This window comes from Carya illinoinensis, chromosome 9, assembly GCF_018687715.1.
Source record: "Carya illinoinensis cultivar Pawnee chromosome 9, C.illinoinensisPawnee_v1, whole genome shotgun sequence".
Taxonomy (NCBI): domain Eukaryota; kingdom Viridiplantae; phylum Streptophyta; class Magnoliopsida; order Fagales; family Juglandaceae; genus Carya; species Carya illinoinensis.
In genome coordinates, this window is record NC_056760.1 from 39104026 (window position 1) to 39130925 (window position 26900).

At 37.4% G+C, this 26900-nt stretch overlaps 1 protein-coding gene across 1 annotated transcript; it reads left to right on the plus strand.

The window, feature by feature from the left end:
- The first annotated feature begins 495 nt into the window (after positions 1-495).
- Positions 496-4157, plus strand: LOC122277083. The gene is made up of 3 exons (XM_043086965.1): positions 496-3050; positions 3160-3247; positions 3363-4157. Exons 1-3 carry the CDS (start codon positions 496-498, stop codon positions 4155-4157), a joined length of 3438 nt encoding a protein of 1145 aa, XP_042942899.1.
- The last annotated feature ends 22743 nt before the right edge of the window (positions 4158-26900 follow it).

Genomic DNA, 26900 nt, shown 5'->3' on the forward strand with positions numbered 1-26900 from the left:
TTAGTCTCTTCAAACATCTTCCATTTCTTATATCCTTGATTATACACTTGATTTTGCTCTCCTTTAATACACTCTTGATTTTGTTTTGATTATCCCTAATTTTTTGCTTTGAATTTATATAATCTTCTTCTAAATTTTTCTTTGTAAATCATTGCTGCATCCTTTCTGAAAATTTAATGCTCTTTCATTTAGTCTTCTGATATTCATATGTTTGTTGTGACTGCTGGCACTAGATAAATTAATTGAATCTTGACTATATATTCATGCATGGAAAACCCATTTATAACGATTTTTTGTATGCACATATATCCTACTTACTATATATTCAGATTAATATTTTATTTCCCTTTCTCAGTAATATGTTTCCACATTTTTTTCTCTTCCCACATTTTTTTTTTTATTGTTCTTACAAACTGACTTAACCTATGATTTACGTGGCATTGTGCATGTGGTCATTCCTTATTAAACAACTCTTGCACCTCTACTTATTTCTAGATGGACAAGAGTTGGATGCAAATCACTGATAGATTTGGATCTAGGGAATATGCTGAAGGAGTGAAGGAGTTCCTTACCTTGGCCCAAACTTTAGCTGAGGGTGAGGAAATTCGTTGCCCATGTGTTAGATGTTCAAATAATTACTTCCTACCAATAACCCAGGTAGAGAGACACTTGTTTATTAAAGGTATTGACAAGAGTTACACGACATGGATTTTTCATGGTGAACAAGAAGATTTAATCATAAGTGATGATGATGATAATGTACATGATCCTGATGAAGAGGATGACTTCATTGATGACGTTGATGTTATGTTACGAGATATTCGGGCTGGGGGATTTCCTGATGTTCCCATAAGCGATTCATTCCATGCTACGGGTTCCACATCGGTCGATACCTTTTCTGATCGGACTTTTGACCAGCTGTTGGCTGATTCCCGGCATCCTCTTTATGAAGGTTGTACAAAGTATTCTAAACTATCATTCACTGTCAAGTTGTTGCACATTAAAACACTTGGTGGTTGGAGTGTAAAGTCGTTCGACATGCTTTTACACTTGTTGAAGTCAGCTTTTCCCAATTCCCTTTTGCCAAATTCATATCAAGAATCACGTAACTTGGAAAAAGGGCTGGGCTTTAGTTACACCAAGATACATGTGTGTCTGAATGACTGCATACTTTATTGGAGGGAAAATGTGGATAAAGATGAGTGCCCGAAATGTAAACTTTCAAGGTGGAAATTCAGCAACACTAAGAAGAAGCGAATTCCTCAAAAGGTTTTAAGACACTTTCCGTTGAAGCCAAGGTTGCAGAGATTGTTTATGTCACAAAAAACATCAGTTGATATGCGGTGGCACAAGGATCAGCGTGTCATTCAGCAAGAGTTTCTAAGTCATCCTGCTGACTCTGAGGTGTGGACGGCATTTGATCAAGAGCATGCTTGGTTCGCAGAAGATCCAAGAAATGTCAGGCTTGGTTTAGCTAGCGATGGTTTCAACCCATTTAATAATTTGGCTAAGCCTTATAGCGTATGGCCAGTGATTCTTGTCCCTTACAACTTACCTCCGTGGTTGTGCATGAAGGATCCATTTTTTATCACTTCACTCTTGATTCCTGGACCAAGATCACTAGGAAATGAAATCGATGTTTATCTTCAGCCTTTGATAGAGGAATTGATTGATCTATGGGATAATGGTGTTGATACATACGATGCAAAGGCCAAAGAGACTTTCAAATTGCATGCAGCATTGCTATGGACAATCAACGACTTCCCTGCTTATGGAAACCTCTCTGGGTGGAGTACTAAGGGGAAGATGGCATGTCCATCATGCAAGGAAGAAACAGATTCGATGTGGTTGCCATATAGCCGAAAGCATTGTTACATGGGTCATCGCCGATGGTTGCCACCGGGCCACATCTGGAGAAAGAAAAAGACTATTTTTAATGGCAGTGCAGAGCATCGTGACCCACCTACAATGTATTCAGGAGAAGATATACTCATTCAACTCCAAAGTATTCCTAATGCAAATTTTGGCAAAGCCATAAAGAAAAGAAAGCGTACCACAGAGGAATTCAATTGGACCAAGAAAAGTATCTTCTTTCAATTGCCATATTGGTCGACTATAAAGATTAGACATAATCTGGATGTGATGCACATTGAGAAGAACATATGTGACAACATCTTGGGAACTTTGATGAATATCTCTGGCAAAACTAAAGATCATCCTAATGCACGTCGTGACCTTTCCACTCTCAATATCAGGGAGGAGTTACACCTTATTCAGGATGGACAACGCATTAGTATGCCACAAGCATGTTATACGTTGTATGGAGCTGAGCGGACTGGTTTTTGTAATTGGTTGCACGGTGTGAAATTTCCGGATGGCTTCGCTTCAAACATTGCTAGATGTGTTAGTGTAAGTGACTGCAAAATCTCAGGGATGAAAAGTCATGATTGCCATATTTTCATGCAAAGATTACTTCCTGTTGCAATTTCTGGATACTTACGCCAAGATGTACGATTGGCACTTTTCGAGCTAAGCACTTTCTTCAAAGAATTGTGTGCTAGAACATGTAAGAAGGAAGTCTTAGAGCGGCTTCAAGCTGATATCGTCGTTATTCTTTGCAAGCTTGAGATGATTTTTCCGCCTACCTTTTTCGACATAATGGTGCACTTAGCATATCACTTGCCACGTGAGGCCCTGCTTGCAGGGCCAGTTCAATATAGGTGGATGTATCCTTTCGAGAGATATCTCGGAAAATTCAAGAGATATGTTAAGAATAAAGCCTACCCGGAAGGTTCAATAGCTGAGGCCTATATCCATGTTGAATGCTTGAATTTTTGTTCCATGTACCTCCATGATGTTGAAACTAGATTCAATCCTCCTGAACGTAACGTCGACGAAGGAGAAGAGGGTGTACGAGAGGGACTTGATGTTTTTTCACATAAGGTGCGACCCATGGGTTTTGCATCACGTCACCAATTAGATGATGATGCTTTCATAAAAGCCAGATGGTATGTTCTTAATAACTGCACAGAGATTGGAGAATACCTAAAGTAAGTAACCAAACTAGTTACCAACTTAGTAACTTTCCATTCTCAATATACTAATTTATGTTGCATCCCCTACATATACTTATTAACTGTTATATGGGCTTTTGTCTAGTGAGCACTACATGCAAGTGAGTGAAGAGTATCCCAATAATGCCGATAGTATGCATGCTGCAAAATTTCCAGACTGGTTCAAGTTACAAGTATGCAAACTCATTTGCAAGTTCAGCCTTATTTCCTTTGGCCACATATGTTTGTTTAATGCGAAAACATGTATTGTTTATACTTTATTTAATTCCTTATTTGAACTTGTGATAGATTCAAGCTAGGCGTGCTGATAATGCCGAAGAAGTTTCGGATGATCTATATGCTTTAGCATGTGGTCTTGACCCTTGGGGTGCGTCCTATCCTGGTTGCATAACCAACGGTATAAGATTTCACACAAAAAAACGGGAAGAACATCGTCGCACCCAAAACTCTGGTGTCATGGTCATTAGTGAACAACCAGGATCTGAAAAACTTGAGTTCTTTGGTAGACTAATAGACATTTTGGAATTCCGCTACATGGGTTGGCGTCGTGTTTACTTATTCAAATGTGAATGGTTTGACATCTCTGATTCCAAACGAGGGATACGTATGGAACCACATCTTACTAGTGTGAATATGTCGCGGACAGCTTATAAGGACGATCCATTTGTTTTGGCGTCCCAAGCATCACAGGTATTTTACCTGAAAAATCGCAGCATCCGTGGGGAATGGTATGTAGTCCAAAAGGTCATACATAGAAATGTCTATGACCTTCCACGATCATCCCTTATTGAAGATGATGAATCTGATTCTAGTGACGTTGATGCATACCAAGAGGATAATATAGGTGATGCTTACGTGAGTGTCCATGCTAATGACATCCCACTGCAAACAGACATGCACAGGCCGAATGTTGAACCGGAGCAGGTTGATGTTGACACATTGGTAATGCAAAGGTCTAATCGGGACCACTTTGAGCAAGGTTTTATCAATGACGATACCAGCGAAGACAATTCAGATCACAGCGCCGAACTAAAGGGTAGCATAGAAGAAGATAGTATCTCAACGGAGGATGAGATGAACTAGCGAATTGTGTGCTGGTAATAATCTCGTGATTCCACATAACCCATTGTGTTTACTTCAATTTGATCCTCATTTCGCCACTAATTATGCTCTCGTCTTTTCCATCGTTTCTTATCTAATGCAGGAAATAACCAGGTTGATTGCAGCGTGACAATATCTTATTGTATTGATGTTTGAATGCCAAAGATACTTCAAGAATAGCAGATATTCCATTGAATGGATGAGTTCGCACCCTTTATGTATTTTTGTTGCATAGAAGATTTTTATCACTTTAGTAACTATTTTGTGTGTTGTGCTTGACAATATAATAGTTTGTTATTTTTCAGTAGCTTTGACAAAGTTTATTGGTATATTAAGTTCAAGCAACAACTGAGGAATCCCCACACCCCTGTATATACGTAGTGTGATTGCAGGGAACATCTATTGGTTGCCTTCGCCTTGGATATGCCAGTCACTGGAAGAGGTAGAGGTCGATCACGTGGAGTGAGGGGTGGCCGAGGCCGAGGTAGATCTCAAAGAAATGACCGAGTTCAAGATACAGTACCCATTCCTGCCCTTACTGCCCAAAATGATGAAGTTCAAGATACAGTACCCATTCCTGCCCTTAATGCCCAAAATGATGCATTATCAAGCTCAGATGACTCAACTGAGCCACCTGATTGCGTCCCGAGCACAGAACCCAATGACATGCCAGCAGTTGATTCACAAAGTGCAAACCCGGATGGTATATTTCTAATTTTCTGAGGTGTTGTTTTACATAGTATGTTAGTGGTAGCTTAATTTGATTGTTACACGATCTATATGATGCTAACATGTCAATTGAAAACATTAGTACCACCAAGCCAGAAGCGTGGCCGAGGAGCAGCAAAAAGCACAGAGTTTGAGAAGTTACGAAAGCATGGAAAGATACCTTTGAGAATTAAGGATGGTGAGACTGCACCTTGTTGTGAAAATGCTACAATTTTTACTACAAGGGTTACATGGTTGGTTAAGCACCATATGGACTTGAGTCATGCTAGCTGGCATGCCGTTCCAGCTAATGAGAAGGAAGAATTGGTAACACGCGTTCAGGTTAACTTGATTTGGAATTTCATACATTTTCAAATAGAGTAGTTGAAATCCCAAGGTTGGAAATATTCAACTCGTAGCATTCTCTATAACAAATTAATATGTTTGATGTTTGTCCCTAGGCTGACTTTATCCTCGATTGGACCAAGAAGAATCACCGTGATACGGTTATGAAGACACTTCAGAAGCGGTTTAATCATATTCGGTATGATTTACATAAAACCTACAAAAAATACGAGAGTAATGAACAAGCACTCGCGAATGTGCCACCGTTGGTGACACCAACCACCTGGGTGAAGTTATGCGCTCGATATGCAAGCGAGGAGTATAAGGTAAGTTGGAAGTCACAAAAATATTGAATTACCGTTGCTTTTATCAGAATATTTTTGCAACACTGTTTGATACTTGTTAAGCTTGACATGTGTGATTGCTTTCATGTATATAATGTCTCGTGTGAGTGCAGCGAATGTCTGAATGAAATAAAGGTAATAGAGATAAGCAAGAAAACAATCACACGGCTGGACGAAGGTCATTTGTACGCCTAATGGAGATGAGGGTAAGTCAATTAAGCTCGACATGCAAGATGCACATCAATGAGAACTTAGTGTGATAATGTTTAAGTGTCTAATGAATTTAATTTGCTTGTATTGGCAGTCTGGGAATGAGGAGAATTTGGTAGATTTTTTTAAAGAAGTGAGGTGGTCAAAGAAAAAGAACAAATTTGTGACTCCCATTGCTGAAGAGAAATATGTGAGTGTTAAAGTGCTAGCTAAATTAATATGGGTTTAATTGTGCAAATTATTATATGGTGTTGTCTAACTACAACCAACTTACTAACATTTGTGATTTTCCAATGGTTAATAGCTGGAGATGGCTGCAAAGATGTCAGAGCTGGAGCCGGAGAAGAGGACTAATGAGGCTGCAGCAACAATCTTTAAGGAAGTTTTGGGCCAAAGATCAGGGTATGTAAGGGGGCTTAGCGAGATGGTTATTCTGGAGTCATCTAGAGAAGCAGCTGATGCCCAAATAGCGGAATTATCTGAACGTGCAGAAAGGTTTGAGAAAGCTGCTTCAGATTATAAGGGCCAGCTTGATGACTTACGAGCGAATGTCATGATGCTAATGGAGAGACAAGTTGAATACGACAAGTTCATGGAGAGATATGAGTCAGAGCGGCAGACGCAGGGAGAGTCTCATAGAGAGACTCAGGGACCTGCATAGTTAATATTTGGCCATGAACCATTTTTTGTGAATTTTGATTAGGAGATGAAGGTGAAAGTAATATACTTTTCACAAAATGCCTCCTACTTAGTTAATATTTTGTTTAGGGTCTAATGGTGTGGGGTAGGTAGTGTAAGGTTAGGTTTTGTGGATATTTTGTAGCTTATGCCATTTTACATTTCTGTTGCCACCAACTGCTCACATGGAAGTTATTGGTCATTGGATGTCAGGTCAAGCTACTACAACAAGGTAAGTAATGTCCTACACCCATAGGCTTTTTTATGTTCTGATTTGAATTCTTAACGATTAGCATTGCATACTTATTTGCATGTTATGATTGAATTCGATTGAATAGTTTAAGAAAGAAAATCATCCCTCTTTGGTGCTACTGCAGTTTTGATTTCTCCTAAACCATCTGGAAACCTATGAAGTATATATGAGGCCTATTTCGTATCTCTTCCTTTTTTTGTATCACTTAGTATCTTTCTATTCAGATTTCCTTGTTAAGAGCTTAAAAATTCTGTCGATTAGTATTATAGACTGACTATTTGGTTTTATCAATGAAGCGCCGGATGATGGTTTCCAGGAAAATGACGAGAAAGAAAATTCAGATGAAGAGGATCGACAACACCACAGCACGGCAAGTGACTTTCTCTGAGAGGAGGAAGTGCATATTTAAAAAGGCTCTGGAGCTCTCAACTCTCTGCGAGGCTGAAATAGCGCTCATTGTCATAAGGGCTACCGGAAAGCTCTTTGATTATGGCAGCCCAAGGTTTCTCTCCCTCTCTCACTCCTCTTTACTTATAGAGGAACATATATGCTATTTATTAAAGCGTGCTAGTACGTAGCTGACTATGATTTATGAAGATTGACTTGTTCGTGCATTCACTAATTGGTTGAAAGAGAGCTAGATGCTTAATTGGCCAAGATTTATTTTTCTCTATTTTGTTGGTAAAGTTTCTAGAACTGATGGATGCTGTAGGTGAGAAGTGATTGCTTTGCATACAGAGTTTCTGGTGATAAAGAATGGTGTCTCCCTACACAGGATTAGATATAGTTTTATTTAAATGTGTGGGTGTTAGTTCTGAACAACAACAAGCTAACCACTGCAATTTGAATGAGTATTTAAGAATTAATTTCTGGCTAATATTAGAATATAGCTGATTAATAACCAGTTTGTTTCCAAATTTTTCCCTCCTTCTGAATCGGTTCAAACCCAAGCTGTTTTCGAGCTAAACTTTTCCATTTTAGTCATGCGATAATTAAATAATTTATGTTCATTTTCAGATTAGAAATCAGATAAATTATTCCCTTTTAGTCTTCATTGTATATATGGTTTAATTCAAGTGAAAACTTGAATAGGTTGTCTTTCGATTATAATTAATGTTGATATTAAATGTGGAAAAATGGAGATGTTTTCGTGACTATGGTGTTTGCCAAATATGTGTAATTTCTTAATATCAATGACATTACTTGTCGAAATAAAAAGATCAAAACTCCTAGTGTTATATGGAGAATTTCCTGGCACTAGAGAAATTTGTTGCTACATTGTTAAAAAAAAAACTCTCCTGATAAATTGAGAACCCCACCCACCTAACCCAACCCAACCCAACCCTACAAAAGAAAAATGAAGAGTTCTCGAAGCCCTCTTATACTGACCAGTGTTCAAACATGGCCGTTGACCAACAAATATATCAAACTTAGGAGTGTAGTCTTTTGCTTGCTTTTCTTTGCTTTTAATCATTCTCTTGTCCGAGTCAGAAGCATCAAATAGTTGCAACATATAAAACATAACTGATGATTCAACTTAGACCAAGTTAAAGCATTTTTTTAGAAGGGATTGTTCAATGTCCACTTGATGCAAAAGGAGACAAGCCAAACTTGCACTAGCAACCACCAATCAGTAAAGAACACATGAAGCATCCAACCTTTTAAATCCCATGTTATCTCAGGGATGCTATGAGCAGAATAATGGTTCTTGATCCGAAGATCCAATTAAATAACTCAGTATGACTATCTATCTGATTTGGAACTGAACGTTTTTGAGACCCATGATTATCTTGTGATACATATGTGATGATTTTTTTTTTTTTTTTGGAAGAGTTAGGGCCACATGTCCAAGAGTGACCCCTTCCCAAATTTATTAACAAAAGCCCTCACTTCCGGCGGAGGAATACCAAAAAGACATAAGGACCAAACGAGAAATCCAAAACAATACATGCCTAAAATAAACTCCCAACCCACAAAGACATACCCATAAACAAAAAACCAACTTCAAGACTTCTAAACAACATAACTTCCCCTAACATAAGGTAAAGACAATTTATCCAAACGAATCAAACCTTTAAGAAATGTTGGAACATGTGACAAAGACCGCCAAACTAAGGTAGAGCCTTGAGCTCCCATTTTAGCTAAGAAATCCGCCGGTGCATTTCCTTCTCTATAAACATGATGAATGGTAAAATCCCCACCTGCATACAATCTCATAGCCTCCTCCCAGAAATCTTCCAAATACCAAACTCCACAATGCTTCTTCTGAATCCAAGATACACAGATCAAAGAGTCAGACTCAATGTCCACCTGATGTAGCCCCAAAGTTTGACAATATTTCAACCCTATTAACAATGCTTTCAATTCCGCATGGTTATTAGAACCCACCCCAAGAGAGCATGAAAAGGACAGCACCATATTGCCATTTACATCCCGAATAATACCCCCCGCACCTGAATTTCCTGGATTACCAAGACTACACCCATCTATATTCAATTTCACTCTACCATTTTTTGGCTTTTCCCAACAAACCAATTTCGCCTGCACCTTTTTAATAGGTAACACTGGTATGTTCAAATCCCTCAACCTCTCCTCATCAACAACACCAATCTTTGTAATAGTTGTTAAGGAATTTTGCACTTTTCTTAGCCACACACAAATAGACCTCCAGATCTCTTCTATCAATATGGTTTTACCTTCCATCCGCGCCTTGCACCTGCATTGCCACAATTTCCAAATAATAATAGAAGGAATAAGGCCCATAAGATTACCCACCTGAGACTTGGTAGTCGCCCGTCTAAACCACATTAATACCAATTCAGACCATCGTCTATTTGGATCATAAGGAAATCCCAAGACAAGAGAAAACCTCTTCCAAATCTCAGAAGCCACATCACCTGCAGCAAGAACATGGTTTAAATCTTCATAGCCTCCTCGAGCACAGCAGTTGCACTTGGAAGTAATGGGTATACCCACCCTCCTCAATCTATCATCAACACTTAAACTGTCATGGAAAGCCTTCCACATTAAAACAGAGATTTTTTTTGGTAGAGCTTCATGCCAAACCCACTTTGCCCAAGTCACCCTTGGTGCACTAACCCGAACACATTGCCATGCACTTTTAGTAGTAAAACATCCATCTTTATTATGAATCCAAACAAGTAAATCCTGACCATCTTTGTGAGCACCCAAAAAGCTACAAATCTCCTCGGTTTTTTGCGCTCCCACTAATCTGTGCAACACATCAATATCCCAACCATTTTCAATTCTAACATCAGCCAACCTCATACTAGATTCATCAATCACTGGATAAGAATTAGCAAGAGGACCTTCATTTAACCAGTTATCCCACCAAAAAGAAATATTCCCCTCACGAACTTTCCATTTTGAATTTTCTAACACCGCTGGAATACATTTAACCACCATTTTCCAAAATCTTGACCCCTTCTTAGGATCCATTAATGAGATATGGTTATCCCCAACATATTTAGCACGAAAAAATTGTGACCAAAGATCAGTCCCAGTCATAATTTTCCATGCAAATTTCATGTGTAAAGAAAGCTGTACCTCATCAAAATCACGCAGCCCAATCCCCCCCTCTTCAGTTGGCTTACACATCGCCTTCCACCCCACCCATTTCTTTTTCCCCTTACCATCTTTTTCACCCCAAAAAAAAGAACTAAGCAACCTGTTTAGAATTTTCAAAATACCTTTTGGCACTTGAAGGATAGACATAATATGAATTGGCATACTCGACAAAACATGCTTCAATAAAATCAATTTGCCCCCAACCGATAGACACTTCACTTTCCACCCCCAAGCTTATTCCTCACCCGATTAAGAATAGGATCTAAGTGTAAATTTGTAAGTCTTCCAGTAACAATCGGTGCACCAAGATAGGTAAAAGGAAAATTACCTTCTATAAAACCAGTGCTATTCATTAGATCCCTCTTCCGCCTTGTAGAGAATTGCTTTGCAAAATATATTGCTGTCTTTTCCTTACTCACTCGTTGCCCGGACCAAGACTCATAAGTCTCAATAACTTTCATCAATTCTCGCATCGACTTTTTCCTTCCATTTGTGAATATAACTACATCATCTGCATAAAGAAGGTGAGAAACAAGAGGCGCACCTCTCGGATGTGAATAACTCATAATATTACCACATAAAAAATTCTTCTGAAGTAAACGGGAAAAAACTTCCTCCATAATGATAAAAAGATAGGGAGATAAAGGATCCCCCTGTCTCAAACCACGCCCTCCTTGAAAAAAACCACGAGACGTCCCATTCATCATGACTGAATACCAAGGCGACTCAATACAATTTTTAATCAGAGCCATAACAGAAGGAGAAAAACCAAATCCTGCCATCACATGCAACAAAAACTCCCACTCCACTCTGTCATAAGCTTTGGCCATATCAAGCTTCAAAATAACATTACCACCCAAAGCCTTTTTGTTAAGAGAATGCACCATCTCTTGTGTGAGACTGATATTATCAAAAATACTTCTACCTTGAATAAAGGCACACTGTTCAGAGGAGATCATAGCAGGCAATAGAGGAGCAAGTCTTGCCACCAAAACTTTAGTGCAGATTTTGTAGAAAACAGAACATAAACTGATAGGACGGAACTTATCAAAACCCGTCGGCTGAGCCATTTTGGGAATAAGCACAACAAAAGAAGCCGTATAAAATCTAGGGAAAGGAACTCCCTTAAAAAACTCCCTTACAGCCTCCACCACCTCCACACGCACAATATCCCAACAAGCACGATAGAAACCTGAACCAAACCCATCTGGGCCAGGACTACTCTCTATAGGAATACTGAAAACAGCTTGTTTCACCTCTTCTTCGGTAGGCAAAGAACAAAGCCTCAAATTATCCTCTTCCGAGATCACATTAGACACTAAATCCCCCAAATCTGGGAGTACTACACTATTAGATTCACCCAAAAAATCCATGAAATATTTCACAGCACCATCATGAATATCTTGCGGTGTTTTTAACGTAGTACCATTAGAAAGACTCATCTCCATAATCCTAGCTTGCTTCCTTTTATTAAGAAGAGCATGAAAATACCTGGAATTTTTATCGCCATGATTCCACCATCTAACTTTGGCACACTGAGCCAACCGGATCTCTTCACGATTGGTCCAGGTGTCCAGTTCCATCTTTGAAGCCAACAGGTCTAGCTCCACATCTTCTTCATATCTCACTTGCAACTGTTCATCCAACCTCTCTATACGAGCCTCCAACTCCTGAATGTGCCCACTCGTCCACCCAAAAACTACCTTATTCCATGCTTTTAGAGCAAGTCTTACCCTTTTTAATTTTGCCACCATTTTTCTAAGAGCACTACCAGCATCATCTTGGTCCCAAGCCTCACGAACACATCTATCAAAATCAACATGATCCACCCACATTTGCTGAAAACGAAAAGGCGCCGGCCCATAGCCTTCAAAACACTTCACAAACGAAATGACCATAGGAGCATGATCCGATGATGTACGAGGTAAATATCTCATAACTGAATCTGGAAAAGCACCAAGAAAATGTTGATCAACCAAGGAACGATCCAACCTAGCCCAACTCCTTGAATTTCCGACATGCCCATTGCACCAAGAATAACATTTACCCAAATATTTCAATTCCATTAAACCACAATTATGTATCCAAGAATTAAACTCCTCGATAGCCACCATAGATCTAGGCCTACCACCACGTCTCTCTCCATCATTCGCTATAATGTTAAAATCCCCTGTCACCAACCAAGGATCATTAGAGTTACTCTCCCTTGCAAGCTCATCCCACAACACCCTCCTTTGCTCACATAAACATTTAGCATAAACAAAAGAAATTTTGCATTTCATCCCACCATTAGCCACAAGAACAGAAATTTGTTGGCTTCCACAACTAACCATGCTTACATTAACATCATTCATCCACAGCATCCACAATTTCCCATTCCACGCACCATTTGAAAACCCATAGTCAAAACCAAGCATTTTTTTAACTTCATCCATTTGTTCATCACATAAAAAAGGCTCCGCAATCACAAACATCTTCGGCTTATAAACTTTAATAATTTTTTTCAACCTACTTTTAGAAGACTTCACCCCTCTAACATTCCAATACAATATTGGACTAATCATAAATTCAGTTTAGAGGCTCGGGTAATTACCCGTTTACTACTTCGTAATTTCTTGTGACCTTCCTCACTTTGTTTTTTGACTTCCTCCCTTATATCCGAATCAGAGGACACCTCAGTAAGCAAAACAATTTTTTCCCCCTCCATCTCCGGTTCCGATAAACAAGTCATAATTGCATTACTATCCCCTATTAACTCCTTCTCTGTACTCGGCTCAACCAGCTGCAAATCACGTACCTGTTCTGCATGGGCTACCACAATAGAAACAAGATCCTCCTGCGACACATCAACTGGAATCAGCCCCGGTTCTTCAGTCATATACTGCACCTGCACAACAGCATCATTCTCTGCATGCCCCATATCAGCTTCCAGACCCGGTTCTTCAGACATTCCCTGTACGTGCATCATGGAATACTCGTGAGCCATCTCACTGCACCCCACTGCTCTCGGAACCTCCTCCACAGAACCTAAACATTGTCCTTCCAGCACCTCTGTAATCTCTGGCACCATCACCGCCGAAACAGAGCATAGAACCTCTTCATTCCCAGCCGTTACCTTATCCTCAGAACCTTGATCCTGCAACTCCTTCCACTGCATTTCTTCCACTTCCTGTTCTGCCATGTTAATTATAGGCTCAACCCTGCCCTCCACTACCACATCCGACGTACCTTGCTCAGCCATTTCTTGCACTGCAGTGGCCAAACCCGATGCCTCTGCCTCCTTCAACTTTTTCGGCACATATTCCATCCGAACCTGCTTTTTCCCTTGTTCCTTCCGTAAAGCTCCCTTCATACATGTCTTCGTGTTATGACCCTGGACTTTACATAAAGAGCAGAAAGCCGGCAGCGTCTCGTATACAACTTCCTGTAACCGGCTAGTAGGGCAGGACGGTGCACCAATCCAGAACGAATTCAGTGGAGATTTCGCAGCATCAACCTCCAAGCAGACCCTTGCACCATCTGTTCTAGTGGCACACCTTGTCGCATTGTCAATCCGGATTAGTTTTCCAATAGGCGACGTAATGCTTTTCAAGATCGATGGATGATAGAAATTGGGAGCCAATCCAGGGAGAAAAACCCAAACGGGAACCACCGATGGTTCCTCCTCCTCAGAAAATTCATGCGTCCAATGGAACGGACGATACACCACTCCGTTTACATCACATGCTTCCCTCGAGAATGCCTTATTAAAATCTTCCTCCGTGGTTAACCGGACAAACACATTCCGTGGCCTTCTCATGGCTGAAACCACCGCCATACCAGACAAACCCCATCTGCTTTTAATGAATAACCGAATCGCATCCAGCGATGGCCTCTGCCTAAGGAACTTCAGCACCAGTGAAAACCGAAACGGTTCAGCCGACTTCAACATCTCCTCCTTTGAAAACAGGAAATAAACTTCTCCATCCATGGTTTTGTGAACCCTCGGTGGCAGCTGCACATCAGTAAACGGCTGAGGGGCTGCAGAAACCAGTTCTGCAAAGGATCTGTTGGCCGCCAGCATGGGGCCATCAAAGCCCCTCACGGCAGCCATGCAAAGAACGTGAAATAACCCTAGCAGAGCACTAAGGGTAAAAACGTCTTAAGGCCTCTTATCTATCTTGTGATACATATGTGATGATTGAAATCAATTAGGTAGCAGAATATACTGCATTCTATGTTACATTCCTTTTTATAAAAACTATGCATGGGGAAATTTATTGCTACATTGTTAAAAAATCTGATTAGAAAATTCTTCACATAGTTGGTATAGAAAACATGTACGAGAAAAATAACAACATTGTTGAATACTTTGATTTATTGCATTTTGCATTCTATCTGGTTGTGCATGCTAGCTAGCTTGTGTTTGATGACATCTCTAAAAGCTCATGACCTATTTTTTGTTCTTGTTTCTCACAGGATTGAACCAAGATATCAAGAAATAGAGCAAAAACATTTCATAAGCTGTCAAAGATTGATGGAACAGCTAGCTAAACCCATATAGAAAAACCTTCACTTGTAAATTTTTGTTACATTGTGATATGTTGGATGGTTTTATGTAAAACTTAATACAATGGCAGTGCAGTGGTTAAGCTTTAAATATGTACTTTGAGATTATATGAATGATGTTTCAAGCAAAAATGAATTTCTCTATATATAGTATTTTTTAACTTATTAACTTGCTTTGTTTATTAACAAACAAATATTCAGGGAAAAACAACATATGAATGTACAAATTAAACCGGGATTGCTTCCAAACATTTCCGGCGACAATATTTCGCCGGAATAAATGAAACAACAGCAAAACTTGACTATTTCCGGCTTAAAAATTAGTCGCAAATAAATTTTTTCGGCGATAAAAATATAGCCGAAAATAAAAGTGGCCAACATAACCAAGCGGCAACTATTTGCGGCTATAAAATGTAGCTGCAAATACATATTTCCGGCTAAAAATATATAGCCAGAAACTAGTTTGGCGACTAAAAAACTAGCCAATATGTATTTGCGGCTTAAAAAATTTAGACGCTAATAAATATTTTCGGCTCAAAAATATAGCCGGAAATTATTTTTGGCTATTTTTGATGGATTTTGGCAAAAGTTATTGCGACAACATTTTATTTATTTGCGGCTATTATTATTGTTGCAAAATAAGTTATATTTCCGGCTATTATAAAAGTAGCCGGAAAATGTTTTACTTGGCTCTTTAATAGCGGCTATCTGGTGGCGACTAGAAATAGCGGGTAATAACTAATATCGGCGAAACCTTATGTTTTTTCCGGCTACTGGACCCGCCGGAAATGGAGCAATTTCTTGTAGTGTCTGCTGTTGTATTGCACAAATACAACTACTAGATGAAAATTCATGCACATCAAAACAGTAATATCAAAATCAAAACTCAATCACACGAGATCCTAATCTATGCAAATCTAAAATAGAAGTCAAAATTTTGATAAACCCAGAATTCTCCAATTCAAGCCTGCGCTCCAAGCCTAAAAAAATAAGAAAAAAAGAAAAAAAACCCCATTTAACACTCACAGCTCTTTCACTACAATTTACTTCCATCCTTAAGTGGAGAAGATGGAAGTAAAATATGTAAAAGTTGATAAGGACTGTGAGATTAATTTGATTGCTGTTTGCATGTAAACTGAATTGACACTTGCCTTGAAGTTGATAAGGACTTTTTTCTCATTTTACTGCTGAATTCAGGACTAACAATGCACGTGGGTGGCTTTCATTATCAAGCATGCTTGATTTATAACCCCCATAAAAAAACAGACTTGCTAAGGCTGACTGCCAAGGAAACTCAGTGTACAATAACACAAATCGAGAGCCTTAGGAGCACACTACAAAAGTAATAAATATAACTGTCCACGCAAATCAAGGTGTTTTCCTAACTGTTGTTATTAATACATCAAATAAATAACTTTGGTTGAGTGAAGGATGAAATGAACAATAGAAATGAAAATGAACTGGCCGGTTTGAACCCAAAAAAGAGTGTATAGCAGAAAATTTCTGCACGAACTTGGACAGCCAACAACTTTGTTGTATCCTTGCTTTAAACTCCCTTCATTTAACCACAATCTGAACTACATAAACAAAGAATACTAGTGTTGAATAAAACTTGAAAAGAAACATCATTATTTGTGTAAACATAACATAAAACAGCAGGGGTAGTTCTCAGTGACATTTCCACAAACACTTTTCATTCACTGTCCAAAATCAATAACCAAAGTCAATAACATTATATAATTACGTGTAACTAAAATTCCTAAATTTAAAACCTGAAATTACCATTGTGCAAAATTGATGCTACGACGGCTGCGTGAAGACGGCAGGACAACAACCCTGTGGCGACAACGACATGAAGGGAACGGCACGAGATTAGAGAGAATCAAAGATGCCCAAAATTTGAAGTGAGAAGTGAGACTGAGAGAAAAGTGTCAGGCCGCATGCGAGAAGAAGAACAATAAAATGAAGAAGAAATTCGCAAGGGGCTGAACCGCTGGGCGCTGAAGGGCATCACGCATCACCGAGAAAATGATGTCATTCCTATTAAATGGATTGGCATCGTTTAAGTTAGTATTAAAAAAAAGGGAAATGCTACACATCATCCCACACCACAAATTTTATATATTAAAATAATATTTTTTATTTTTTTTATTTTTTATTTCATTTTATTCTTATTAAACTAATTAAATTATTCTATTTATCATCTACACATTACATATTTATTATAGAAAAAATGAAAAAAAAAATTAAAATAAGTGTGGTGTGTGAAGTGTGAGGATGATAAGAAGAATTTTCCTAAAAAAAAACACGTTGTTTCGCATTTGTGTGTGTGTTTTTTTTTTTTTTTTAAAAAAAAAAACTTCAGAGTTCAGAATAATTCTGACTCCGAGCTCCAATAATGTTTTCGGAGATACTCCGATTTCGACTCTGCATTCTGACCACTCCAACTCCATAGAAGTGGGAATCGTCGTGGAGGTTGGACGGAATCGAAAAAATTGGAGATTTGCATAGCCCCTTTTATTTTCCTTTTCCTTCCCCCTACTCTCTCGTACAACCCCCTCCCTCACCTCTCTTTCTCTCTCTCTCTCTAACCCCACTGTATGTATATATACTCTCTCTCTCTCTCAATCCGCCATATCTCTATCTCAATTCCTTTCCCATATTTTTTTCTCTCTTTGAAATCTCGACCCCCAGTAACTGTGCTTTGATGTTTCATCTCCACTAAAGACAATCTTAGATAAATTATCGTCTCTCATAAATAATATATTTAATGAATTTTGAATATAAAATTTGTTAATATTTGATGTTTCTAATAAACTATCTTGAATTGTATGACCACATTTAGCTAGCCGTCAAATGCATAGTAGTAGTCGTCAAATGCATAGTACTAGTCGTCAAAAGAAAACTGTAATCCTCCCAAAAGCTCGTCATGATTGGATGCACCTGAGGTTGCAAGACTTCAAGAGTATTAGTGAGTATAACTCTGCACTCTTTAAAATTAGCTCGCTATTGAAATTATGTGGTGAAAAAGTCACTGATGATGACTTGTTAGAGAAGACATATACTACTTTTCATGCCTCGAATATGCTCCTGCAGCAGCAGTATCGAGAGCGAAAGTTCAAAAAATATTCTGAACTTATATCTTGTCTTCTATTAGCTGAGCAAAATAATGAGTTTTTGTTAAGAAATCACCAGTCACGTCCTACTGGTTCTATATCATTTCCTGAAGTGAATGGTACTAGATTTACATCATTCCCAGAAGCGAATGGTGCATCTTTTCAAAGAAAACGAGGGCGTGGACGTGGTAGGAAAAACTATAGAAGTGGAGATCCTAGAAGTGACCACACTAAAAGGGACAATAATAGATATACACCATACCACCAGAAGTGGTTCAACTCAGAGAAGGGCAAAGGTCCTCAAAACAAATTTTTAAAGAAAGATGAAGATGGATGCCATAGATGTGGTATGACTGGACATTGGGCTCATGTCTGTCGTACAGATAAGCGCTTGGTTAACTTATACCAATCTTCTATAAAAGAAAAAATAAAGAAATTTGAAACAAATTTTGCTGAACCATCATATGCTTTAGATTCTATAGATGGAGAAGATATTATAAGCCTTGATGTTTCTGATTTTTTTGAGAATTCTAGTGGTGGAGTTGATCATAGAAGTGTTCCTTTTTAATTAATGTATTTCCTTTATCTTATTATAAAATATTTTTATATTCTGCAATGTTTTGTAGTAATGAAAGTTTTATTTATTCTTTTATACTTGTTATAAATTATTGATGATATGATTTATCTAAGAATGGAAATGGAGCATCTCTGAAGGATCGCCCTAAATCAATAATTTTATTGAGTATCTCATATGAGTGATACTTGTACCGAAAGCTCATTATGATTTATGCACCTGAAGTTGCATAATTGAAATTGTGGAAAGAATATATATTTGAATGAACGTCTCGAATGTGCTCCTGAAGTAGCAATATCGAGTATGCTCCTGAAGTAGCAATATGAAATGCAAACGTTCACAATATATTCTAAATTTGTATCAGGTCTTTCAGTGACTGAGCAAAATAATGAGCTTTGATAAGAATCATTAGTCATGTCTTATTAGATCTATAGCATTCCCTGAAATGAATGGTAATGAATTTATATCATTCTATTCCCTGAAGTGAAAAGAATGATGCGTTTCATTCAAAGAAACTAAGAGATTGGACGTGATAATGAATATCTTTTCGGGCCAGAAGCTCGTATTGGAAAAGCTGTAAGCTTTCTCTTTGAGATGATATTATACAAATTATTGAATCAAATATTATGATGCATCAAAAGGTGATATGATTCAAAATATTTGTATCTTTTCATGGTTATTTTGATCATCCAAAATCAATTACGATAAGTCGAATGATTTTCATATGGACATCCATAAAATAACCAAAAGATTCTTTTACTATAAAGCCTTACCACCAGAAGTGAAAAGAAAAATTTGCTTGAAGCAAATAAGATGAAATTATTCGACGTTATCTTGATTATCATATGTGAACCAAAAGTTCAGATGATAATTAAATTTTGGATGCAATAAGATAAAAATGTCTCATATTCTAGCTGCTAAAATCCCAACGAGGATTGAAGTCCCTGTAGGACAATTAAGAAATTCAGCAGTCTGAAAGCATGTGAGACCTATTGATACAAAAGGTACTGCATCTCAAAAGAGAAAGGCACAAATAATTTGGTGCTCCTGAAGAGGCCATACCCACAAAACAAACAATAAAGTCCATCCAAATTCTCTTTATAAAATTCTCCTATATAAACTCTTGAAGAGTGCCTCCTGAAGAGGTTTTTTATGAAAATGTTTTCCCTTAAAGAGGGACAGGTACCTGAAAATAACGAGATCTTGTTACATTTCATGAATAATGGAGAAATTATGGATAGAAATAAAATCGTTGTCGACAACGTATTTCCATATGAGATGGCAATTGACATTATCAGAAGTAATGATGAAAGTGAATCAAGAATCGTCGAAGAATACGACGTAAAATATTGGCCAAATTTGAAAGAAACAATTCCTGCAGAATTGATTCACTAGTAAAATATGATGCATCGGGACTTATAGTCCAAACACCTAAAGAGATGATGCTTGTTGAATGTCAGTGGATATTTATGGAAAGGAAATAAAAATGTAATATATAAATCACGAGTCAGTTTCTCAATTGCTGCAGAATTGATATCACTAAGTAAAATGTGATAAATATGGACTTGAAGTCCAAACACCTAAAGAGGTGATTTTTGTTAAATATCAATGGATATTTATATACATGATATAAAAAGCCTGAACCTTTTAATATGAAAATGTGATATAGAAATCACAAATTAGTTTCTCGAAGAAACAATATTGATATGATTTTAAAGTGGTTGAAATCATATTGAGATTTTTATTAGCTTGAAAGTTACCGAGAGTTTGGATATGCATGATTAACTGCATATTTATATGGATCATTGGATCATGATATATATGAAAATCTCTGAAGGATAGAAAATGTCTGAAACTTCTAATATGAATACATCTGGAAATATGTATTCTATCAAGTTTCAAAGATCCTTATATGATCTAAAGCAATCCAAACGCAAATGAAAATAATATATTATTGCAATTTATATATATGATTTAAATGTCATTGAGGCTCCAGAAGAGCTCATGAAAACTGCACATATTTGAAATATAAATCTGAAACCCTTGCGGCTTCAAGGGAAAGATGGATGATGTTATTAGTCATGAAATACCATCTTTTAATACAATTAGTATTTCAGATTCATATTATGGGTTTGATAAGAAGTGTGCATTATTAAAGAAGAAATAAAATGAAACACACAGAACATCTACCAAAAGATAGAAATACAAATATGAATATTTGTAAAATATTATTTTCTTATCTTGAAGCAAGAATTACAGAAATTTGAGGCACTTTGCCTCATTCTTCAGACGCTCTTATTCTTCAAGAATCTGCATGGCATCCCTAGCTAAAGGGGTGAGCAATCGAAAAGAAGATTTAAGCAAGGATTTTAAATTCCTATTCTCTTGCTTTATTGATTCTATCTTCATGTTGGACTCCAGAAGAAGTCGCTGAAGTATAGCAATATTCTCGTGGAGATTGTCAACTCCACAAGTTCTAGATTGCAGTCGCTGAGAAAATGCGACAATGGATGATGAGTATCGAGTACCGAGACTCACAAGCTCATAGATAGCTTCATTATCTGACCTATGAGTCAGATCATTATATTGCATGATAGCACCTGTGGTAGAAGCAAGAACAACTGATGAACGAGGTGCAGAGTACCTCATATATTGGCCATGAGAAGATCGCTGAACCATTGTAGGATAAGAATGCAGAAAGAGATTGCAGAGTAAAAATGCAGTATGATTACAGAAAAGTGAAGAAGATGAGATGCGAATGAAGATAAGCTAAATATCTCTTTTATAGAGAAAATTATGATACAACATCTCTCGTGAAGCAAGAGAAAAGAGACGAAATATAGTTTCATAGCTCTGCGGCGCCTGACAGCTGCGGCGCCTGACACCTACAGAAGAGTTGAAAATCCGCGGTGCTTGTCTGATCTTAAAAGGCTGGCCACCGTTTTTATTAAAAAATGAGGTTAGCGGTTTAATGTTGATGAATTCTCCACTAACTGTGTTATTTACAAGAATTTCAGAAGAGTACAACTCCAGAAGAGTAGTGATGACCAGAAAGATCCAGTTGTGATTATTTTATCAACATGGATCAAGTCTACAATTAGTTGGATGTACAAATGCGAGTTATCTTTCAGATACACACAAGAAGATCATTGCAATTCATGAGAAGAAAGTTGAAATTGATATCAAGAAGGCACGGTCAAGTAAAAATCTGGCAGATTTATTCACTAAAGCATTACCAACTGCAACATTTAAAAAGATTATGCAGAACATTGGAATGGGGAGGTTTGAAGACCTGTTATCATGCACTTTTTAGGGAAAGTAATATCTTGAAGACTTGTGCTGATTGTACTCTTTTTCCTTCGCTAAGGTTTTATCCTACTGGGTTTTCCTTTACAAGGTTTTAATGAGGCAATCCTAAAGCACTCGGTGATACACATGAATACTGTACTCTTTTTCCTTCGCCATTGGTTTTTTTCCCACAGGGTTTTTCCTTGGTAAGGTTTTAACGAGGCATATTCTTTAAATATGGTCATCCAAAGGGGAAGTGTTATAAACTATCTTGAATTGTATGACCACATTTAGCTAGCCGTCAAATGCATAGTGGTAGTCGTCAAATGCATAGTGCTAGTCGTCAAAATGTATAGTGCTAGTGCATAGTGCTAGCCGTCAAATGCATAGTGCTAGTCATCAAATGCATAGTACTAATCGTCAAAGGCATAGTCTCTTTTGTACTCCTATATATATCGCCGTATCCTTTAAGGAATTCATAAGTTTTCATAACCTCTATGAGCTCTATCTCTTTCTCTCTCCTTTTGAAAGTTTTATAACACGTTATGGCTTTCTCTTTTCAATGATTTCATAAAATGTTGTGAATTTTTGAGAATATACCTAGTTGATTAGGCTATTAGGGTGTATTAAAGATAGATTTAATATTCAAGTGTTAGTAGTATTAGCTAGAATTAATCTATGTGTATGTTAGTACTGTTATATGGTTGAGTGTAGACCTTATTTAGGTTGAAATAATAAGGGGATAGAGGCCGATGTACGTGCTGACCAGCAGTATATTTGCAACCTAGAAATTTGGAGTTTATCAATTTTGGAAGATAATCTTTTAGAACAAGTCTAAATTCATCTTATTAAGGATTGTGTGAAATTTTAGAATTTAGCGAAATCATTTTTAGAGTAGAAGTTGACGGATTATAATGGCCTTAAATAGGTTCTGAGTAATCTTTGGTTAAGGAATATCATGACTATTTTGACTAAAAATCGAGATAAGTACCTCTTTAATCGGTTTTTAATAAAAGAACTGTTAGTTTTGTTTAGAATGGTCCACTTGGATATTATATTTCGAACTTGTATAAACTTTGGATTTGTGTACATTCGTGTGCTATTTATGCTCCGCTTGCGGGATTTGTGCAAATTTTGTAATAGTTTGAATGTTTGAAAAAGGCTATGTGACTTATTTAGTTTGAAAGTTAAATTTGAGCATGCTATTTATGCTTGAGCCCATGATATGAATGTCTTTGTGACATGTTTGATATCCCTTGCGGCATGATGTCTTCATGACATGATATCTTTATGGTATATCGATGCCCTTGAGGCATAATGTCTTTGTGGCATGATATCTTTGTGGTATATTGGTAATTTCCCTATTATCATGTGGCATTGAATATGATATTTGGTTGAATAATTTGCTTGAGATAAAATTGTATTATTCACATTATTTTAATGGGGAATTTATTCACTCTCTTATAGTTAAGAAAATTGCCAACTCCCACACCCCCATTAAATTGCTACTTAGTGAGCACGTGGCAGCTCACCATTTCATTTCATATATTTTTCAGGGTTGTAGAAAGTTCCTTCATTTGAAGTGATAGCTTTTGAGCTCTAGCCAAAATTGTGAATGGGTTTTTTAGGATCATTGTATTATAGTTGTGAATAGTTTGGAGGTTGTGTATTTGATATATAATTGTAAATAAGGAGAAAGTTTTAAAAATATAGGCGGAACTCTATCCATTATTCTTTTGGGTTTGGGGCTTTCCAAAGGTTGTATTAGAGCTTAGCATATGATTCTGTAGGCATATAGAAATGAAATAAGGATGTTGATTATGGTTGTAGCACAGGTTAAAGATACCGTAGAATTAGGACTTGATCCTCACTATATTTTGGTTTGGATGCCAATTGATAGTGGTAGTTTTCTTTATTATAGTTCAAAGTTGATTTGAGGTTTATTTTTTTTTTATAACTTTCGGTATAGTATTGTTTGTTGGACCTATTATTGTGCTTTTATTTATATAACCCATTTAGTGATAAAATAGGTTAAATATGCTGCCAAGGTAAAAGAAGAAGTCTGTTGTTGAAATCCTTGAAAATTACTAGGTTTCTAGTTATACTTTGAAGTCCTCGCACATTACTCCAAATTTTGAGGGAAAAAAAAGTCAAGCCCAATGAAGAAAAAGAAGTTGTCTTTTGGGGAAAAAACTACCCCTATTTTTAATTGTCTCATGATATCACACACCCTCGAATTCTTTTGGGATTGGATTGTTATCAAAATGTAAGGATTTCAGACACATTAAATGAGTTATATAATATTTATTAAATATTTAATGTTATCCCCAAAAAAATTTATGAATAAATAATTGAAAGGAAATATTTTCACCTCAAACATCAGTCATTTTTAGGTTCCAAGGTTGTTTTCCTTTTGCAAGAGCTAATCAATCACTATACACCCACTATCTTATTTCCTATATATTTTCAATGGATGCTCAATTTATTTTGTTGAGTATGTGGGCCACTGAGGCCCATGAAGAACCAATGGTCCAACCCCAAGAATAGCCCACGATTAGGTGAGCAACCCAACCTAGCAAACAAGAATGGGGACTTGGCGGGAAGTAGAATTACGTCGTAGTTGTGGCGATATGGATCCCGATCGAGAACAACATTGGCATCATGTGGGTGATGTGCATGCGTGATATTGTTACAGAGTACATGTTAAGTATGAGATATATTGAGTTGGTTATTTTCATGATGTCGTTTAGTTGATGTAAAGGATACACATCAGTTCATATGTTTAGATACAGTAATCATGAAATATACAAAAGCTTTTTCTTCTCTGTTTGTCTCTGCTTTTTCTTGCTCTCCAAATGAAAATTAAGAATATTGATATCTTCATGGTATCAGAGAATGTACTATGATTTTCTATGAGGTTTTATTCATCAGTCAATATGCTAGAACCCTTATTTTCTCCACAACGGAGACAACCCAAGATATGTGCTTGTGTCGTAGTCATTAACGTGTGACAACTATCATTCATGGAGCCATTCCATGATCATGGCAACAAAGAGTCAATCAACTCCGGTACAATAATTTGATGGCAAGTATTTCAACATGTGTGTTAGAGGACACGAGTCAAGCTACGAGTCATATTGCAAAGAAAGCTACAAGTCGTTAACTGTTCTTCTGCATTTGTTGCATTTTCTTTTACTTTTCTTATAATTTACCAGCTAGCAATATGACAGCTAGGACAATTCTGTTAGTTGGTTATGATTCTTATATGTACATACACACACTGAATATAATATACCAGAGGAAAAGTTTCTTCTCCATTGACCCAGCTCTCTATTTTTCTTCTTCTTAGTTTTACTTTCTTACATGGTATCATAGAGCCATTGAGAGCTTGTATTCATGGAGAACCTTAACTTGTCTTCCTCACCAACTCTCCCAACCCTCATTTAGACCTTAACACAAACATCCTGAACCGATACACAAATCTTAGCATCCTAGCCAACCTCTTCCGCCTTGACCATGGTGATAGCCTTGCCATCACCCTTGTTTTAGACCTACTCACCACAGACAACTATGAAACTTGGTCTCATGCCATAAGTAGGGCTCTCCGTGCAAAAAAAAAAAAAAAAAAAAAAAAAAACTTGGGTTCATCATTGGCTCTCTTCCGAAACCAACTGACCCATCCGATCCTTTACTTGAACCTTGGGAGTGTTGCAACAATATGATAGTCTCATGGATTCAGAACTCAGTCAGCTCTTCTATTAAATCCAGTGTTTTGTTTTTGGATGATGCCAAGGAAATATGGATGGATCTTCATGATCAATTTTTCCAGCAAAATGACCCTCGGAGCTTTCAACTCCAGTAAGCTCTCGCAGGTCTTCTTCAAGATCCCAATTCGGTGAGTCTGTATTATGAAAAATTAAAAACTCTGTGGAATGAGCTTTCAATATATGACCTATTACCTATTTGTAATTGTGGCATAATGAAATTTCTCTTGTACATATACCAACGTAATTGTGTTATTCAATTCCTGATGGGGCTACACGAATCTTACTCCCCTGTTCATGATCAAATCATGTTATTGGACCCCGTACCACCTCTTACAAAAGTCTTTTCCCTTATACAACAATAGGAACATCATCACCTTATGACCACCAACATTCCCTCTTCTGAATGCATGGCTTTAGCAACCAGAAAACCTAATCCCACCTCAAAACCAACATCTAAGCCTAACCTTCATTCAAAAAGAGAAAGACCCTTTTGTAGCCACTGCAAGATCAATGGCCACTCTGTGGACAACTGTTTTAACCTTGGTAATGCTGAGATACCTGTTTGTACCCATTGCAATATGTCTGGTCATATAGTTGAACAATGCTACAAGCTACTTGGCTATCCCCCAAGCCACAAGTTCTACTCCAAACCTCAAATCTCTAGTGTTCTTGCTAATCAAGCTACTCTTTCTATTAATTCTGACCTCGATGGTCCTAGTGACGAAAGGGTGGACTTAACCAAGTTGCAGTACCAACAACTCATAGCTTTGCTCCTACCCAAAGATACTTCTATTGTTGTTACTGTTCTAAACTTGAGCATCAAGTCTACATCCTCTCTGCTTCCACCTTCCTCTTCTAAGATGTCTGTTCGTTCATTTTGCTTATCTTCACACTCACACACTTCATTTTTCAATTGGATTCTAGACACAGGTGCCATAGATCATATGATTTGTAGCACTTCCTTTTTCACACATATCACCTCACCTGTTTCAAATTCAATCACTCTTCCAAATGGCAACTCAACCTCTGTCACTAATAGTGGTAATATCAAATCAACCGATACAATCACTTTGAGTAATGTGCTATGCATACCATCTTTTTCTTTTAATCTGATTTCAGGAACCAAATTGGCTGCTACATCTCACAATTTTTGCTTATTTTTCTTCTCAAAATATTGTTTTATTCAAGACTTACATTCTTGGACAACGATTGGGAAGGGTGAGCTAAGGAATGGTCTCTACCATCTATTATGCACGATAGTCCCTCCTTCAACTTTAGCCGTTTTTCTTTCACAACATTCTCATCA